This window comes from Coturnix japonica, chromosome 9 (genome assembly GCF_054131305.1).
Source record: "Coturnix japonica strain WE chromosome 9, WE-NBRP24, whole genome shotgun sequence".
Taxonomy (NCBI): domain Eukaryota; kingdom Metazoa; phylum Chordata; class Aves; order Galliformes; family Phasianidae; genus Coturnix; species Coturnix japonica.
This window is the reverse complement of record NC_140671.1, coordinates 27,511,176-27,516,002: the sequence shown is the minus strand read 5'-3', so window position 1 is coordinate 27,516,002 and position 4,827 is coordinate 27,511,176. Positions and strand designations below refer to the sequence as shown.

General features: G+C 49.8%; 1 protein-coding gene across 11 annotated transcripts in view; it reads right to left on the bottom strand.

Annotated features, from left to right (window-relative positions):
• Positions 1 to 3,378: 3,378 nt before the first annotated feature.
• The window catches only part of UBR4 (ubiquitin protein ligase E3 component n-recognin 4), a 65,798-nt gene continuing 64,349 nt past the window's right edge, over positions 3,379 to 4,827 (bottom strand). For all 11 annotated transcript variants that reach the window (XM_015882446.3, XM_015882447.3, XM_015882448.3 and 8 more), the window contains 2 exons: positions 4,647 to 4,809; positions 3,379 to 3,825 (listed from right to left, as the gene is read on the bottom strand). In XM_015882446.3, coding sequence (XP_015737932.2) covers positions 3,761 to 3,825; positions 4,647 to 4,809 — 228 coding nt within the window. In that variant the 3' untranslated portion in view covers positions 3,379 to 3,760. The remainder of the gene's footprint in view (positions 3,826 to 4,646; positions 4,810 to 4,827) is intronic.

The following is a 4,827-nucleotide window of genomic DNA, read 5'->3' as shown; positions in this document are numbered from 1 at the left end:
CTAAGCCACGCCCCTTTATCCACAGCCGCCCTCCGCTCTGGCCACGCCCACTATTCCAGTGAGGCCACGCCCCCCTCTGCATGTGTTGGTTGGGGGTCGTTTATGGGGGGGAGTGAGGAGAGCTGGAGGGGAATGGGGGATGGGGAGTCATATAGGGCCATTGGTGGGTATTGGGGAGGATATAGGGCTATTGCTGGGCACCATATAGGGCCACTGGTGGGTATATAGTGCCATTGGTGGGTATTGGGGGGGTGTATAGGGCCACTGTTGGGCATCATATAGTGCCACTGGTGGGTATATAGGGCCATTGCTTGGCACCATATAGGACCATTGGTGGGTATTGGGGGGTGTATAGGGCCATTGATGGGTATTGGGGGGTATAGGGCCATTGCTTGGCACCATATAGTGCCATTGGTGGGTATATAGGGCCATTGGTGGGTACTGGGGCTATATAGGGCCACTGGTGGGTATTCGGGGGGTGTATAGGGCCACTGTTGGGCACCATATAGTGCTATTGGTGGGTATATAGGACCATTGGTGGGTATTGGGGAGTATATAGGGCCATTGCTTGGCACCATATAGTGCCATTGGTGGGTATATAGGGCCATTGGTGGGTATTGGGGGGTATATAGGGCTATTGCTGGGTATTGGGGGGTATATAGGGCTATTGGTGGGTATTGGGGGGTATATAGGGCTATTGGTGGGTATTGGGGAGGATATAGGGCTATTGGTGGGTATTGGGGGGTATATAGGGCTATTGGTGGGTATTGGGGGGTATATAGGGCCATTGGTGGGTATTGGGGGACATATAGGGCCTTTGGGGGCTATTGGGGGGTATATAGGGCCATTGGTGGGTATTGGGGGGTATATAGGGCCATTGGTGGGTATTGGGGGGGTGTATAGGGCCACTGTTGGGCATCATATAGTGCCATTGGTGGGTATATAGGTCCATTGGTGGGTATTGGGGGACATATAGGGCCACTGTTGGGCATCATATAGTGCCATTGGTGGGTATATAGGTCCATTGGTGGGTATTGGGGGACATATAGGGCCATTGCTTGGTACCATATAGGGCCATTGGTGGGTATTGGGGGGTATACAGGGCCATTGCTGGGCACCATATAGTGCCATTGGTGGGTATTGGGAGCATAAAGGGCCATTGCTTGGCACCATATAGTGCCACTGGTGGGTGCTTGGGGCTATATAGGGCCATTGCTGGGCATCATATAGGGCCATTGGTGGGTATTGGGGTGTATATAGGGCCATTGGTGGGTATTAGGGGGTATATGGTGCTATTGCTGGGCACCATATAGGGCCATTGGTGGGTATTGGGGGATATACAGGGCCATTGGTGGGTATTGGGGGGTATATAGAGCTATTGGTGGGTATTGGGGGGTATATAGGGCCATTTCTGGGCACTATATAGGGCCATTGGTGGGTATATAGAACCATTGCAGACACCATATAGGGCCAGTTGTGGATATTAGAGGCTATATTGGGCCATTAGTGTGTGCTGGAGGCTGTATAGGGCCACTGGTGGGTTTTCAGGGCTATATAGGGTCATTGATGGGTGTTAGAGGCTATATAGGACCATAGGTAGGTGCTGAGGGTTACATACGGCCATTGCTGGGCACCATATAGGGCCATTGGTGGGTACTGGGGTCTACATAGGGCCATTGGTAGGTTTTCAGGGCTATATAGGGTCACTGATGGGTGTTAGAGGCTATATAGGACCATGGGTAGGCGCTGGGGGCTATATAAGGCCATTGGTAGGCACCATATAGCCCCCCAACTCCCATCAGTGGCCCTATGTAGAGCCATTGGTGAGAGCTGGAGGCCATAGAGGGCCTTGCACAGTGCCATCCTAAATCCCAGATGAATCACACTGCATAAAACAAGCAAATAATTGTGACAGCCCTGGGACCGCGCTCCTCACATGCTGATCACCTTCACATATTCTCCATATTTCTGCACACTGGGAGTTCCTACCATTATCTCTGCAATGGGACAACACCATCTCGGTGTCACCAACATCCCCTTTCCGCGTGGAGATAAACGAAATGTTTTGGAAACAAACCCGCAGCAGATACAAAGGGAGCGATGGGAGGTGCAGGTGACAGCACTGCAGGCAGAGCATGGCAGAGACACGGCCCTTGGTGATAGGTGGTAACATTGCCTGCTTCCCCAGTAACCAAATATTTGCATCAGCATTGAGAAGAGCAGGAATCACCCCGATAAGTCGGCACACTCATCACTATGGCATTTCATTGAGGCAATTTGACTTTACATCCCTCCCAGGGAGAGGCAAACCTTACCCAAGTTCTGAGCATCCCTTTGGCTGTAACACATCCCCACCTGAAGCCCCTCCTGTATGATCCCTATTGGAAGCAGCAGTGCAAGGCACTGGGTTCCCTTGAATAGCACCCAGTGGTTTTCCTACCCTCATGTCCCAAAGGTGGGACCCAAACATTGTGCTCAGAAAGCAGCAGTTTGGGCGGCCACATGGGGAGATAAATGACTTCTACATTGGAAAAACTGCAGGGAATCCTCCTTGATGCCCAGAAGCACTGGGGTGTGTTTGTGTTCGGCTGTATTGAAAACATACCAGGGCAACGGCTGTGAGAAACAAAGCAGAGGCTCAGCCCTGGTTTAGGAACATGGAGACTGAGGCAGAGGAGCGAAATAAGCACCTGCAGAGGTGAGAAGGAAAACAGCACTGTCACCCATCTGCTCACTGCCAAATCACAGCACATGCTCAGCACTAAAAGGCATCAAACAGGCCGGCGAGTTATTCATCCTCTGAAATAATTACTAGTTACAGTGACGGGACTGCGTTAGGATTGCAGAAATTCAAGTTCAAACAGAGATGAAGATGACAGGGAAAGCTTTATTGGGTTCCAGCTCAGCCAGGTGGCAGGTGGGCTACAGGACAGCAGTGGTAGAGGCAGCTTACCATCATGCACAGCTCGGTAAGAAGGGCAGGGCTGTGTTCAATGCAGGCACATGGTGCTGGGTCAGGGCACAGCAAAGTGCATGATTTACCAGCAGAGAGCAAGCACCCAGCTCTAGAAGCACGTGGCATCTTGTTTTCCATGCATTTTTCATAGCTGAAAACTGTACTGGATTAAAGAGAGGAGTGACACACAGCTCCCCTTGGCCAGGTGTGATAAGGGGTGTGTGTGTGTGCAATACACGGGTCTCTAAAGCTCACATCCCATAAGGGAAACCTGCTCTGTGAGTGCATCAGTGACCACTGCCAGTCTGCTCCCTGCAAGGCTTTTGCTTCCTATGTCTCCACAAAGAGCAGCAGCTCTGAGCTCTGAAAGAAAAGATGGGAAAGAGCTTGGCATTTAGGTTAAAATACTCGTCAAACCCATCTTACTTATTGGTTTGATTTATTTAACTTCAAAGAGGTGCACACTAAAGCATTAAGATTTCCTAGTATGGATTCCTCTCTGTACAAGTTCTTTCAACCAGCTGAATACACAAAAGGCTTTACAGACAGAAGCACTGAAATAAAAAGATAAAACAAAGCTAAATTCCACATCACTCCAGGAAGAAAAAATCCTGTAGAAAATAAAAACAAAAGAAAAAATAAACAACAGGGGGGGAAAATAAAACAACCAAACACAACCAAAACCAAACCAAAACCCCAATAAACTGCAGCACTCCTCAAGGAAGGGATAGACTGCACGAGGAGGAACACGGGGATGGAAGGCAAGCTAGTGTGGTCTCTGCCCATCACTTCTGTGCCGGAGGCTCAGGGGATGGAATTCAAAAGATCTCTGAGGAAGCTGTCGGGGTCACTGATTTCTGATAGGAGTCCTTTAAACAGAAGAAGACAAGACAATAATTAGCTCCAAGAAGTGGTTTCTCCAGCGGACGCTACAGATTGGTGCTAAGGGCATGTGGATTCTAAGTTAATAATGACAGCTGCGATGTTATTTTTAAGTATGGACCCAACAAAGATAAACCCTTCTGAATGCATGGGGCTGAGGTGTGTGTGTTAAAACCATGCAGGGAACAGAGCTGCTGCAGGGACCCAGTGAGCTCCATACATTGGAAAATGGGAGGCACTGGGAACTCTTAGCAGAAGAGCAGCTTCTCTGTGAGTTTTTAGAAGCTGGGGATAACGAAAACCCACCAGCTGGAACAATGATCCACTGCTTCACTGTCTGAAATGGCTTCAGACTAAAAGAGGGGAGATTTGAGAGTGGATAGAAGGAGGTTTTTTTACACTGAGGGCCCATTGAGGTGGTGCAGACACCCAAGGTCAGGCTGGAGGGGCTCTGAGCACTGATGGAGCTGTGGGTGTCCAGCTCAGTTGGACCAGGTGGCATTTAAGCGTTACCTCCCAGCTCCAACCATTCTATGGTTCAGTGATTCATATACCCCCAAACATCCTTATGCTGTGATGTCAGCTATTTAACAGAGCAGGGGGAGGACGAGAAGATCAGGTGAGAGAAATTTTCCTGTCTGGGGATGCTCAAGCGTGTTTGGGAAATAGCTGAGGCCACAGCTGGGTGCCAAGGTCTCCTCCCCTCCCTGCAAACAAGTCGTTGCTGTGTCGGGAATGTTGCCGTCTGGAGTCACGAGTTGCATAAGGCAGCCTATAAAAGGGAAAGCAAAGTGCATTGCATGCTTACCAGCCACATCCAAAAACTCGGAAAACGTTTCGACTGGCATGAACTCCTCCTGGAAGGTTTTCAGAGCCTTGTCTGCAGCTTCGTGTATTGGCATGTCGTTGTGTCGGATGAACTCAGCAAGAGAGTAGGACCAGCCTCCCTCTGTGTTACTGGTAGGCACCTTCTGTAAGAGGAGAAAGAG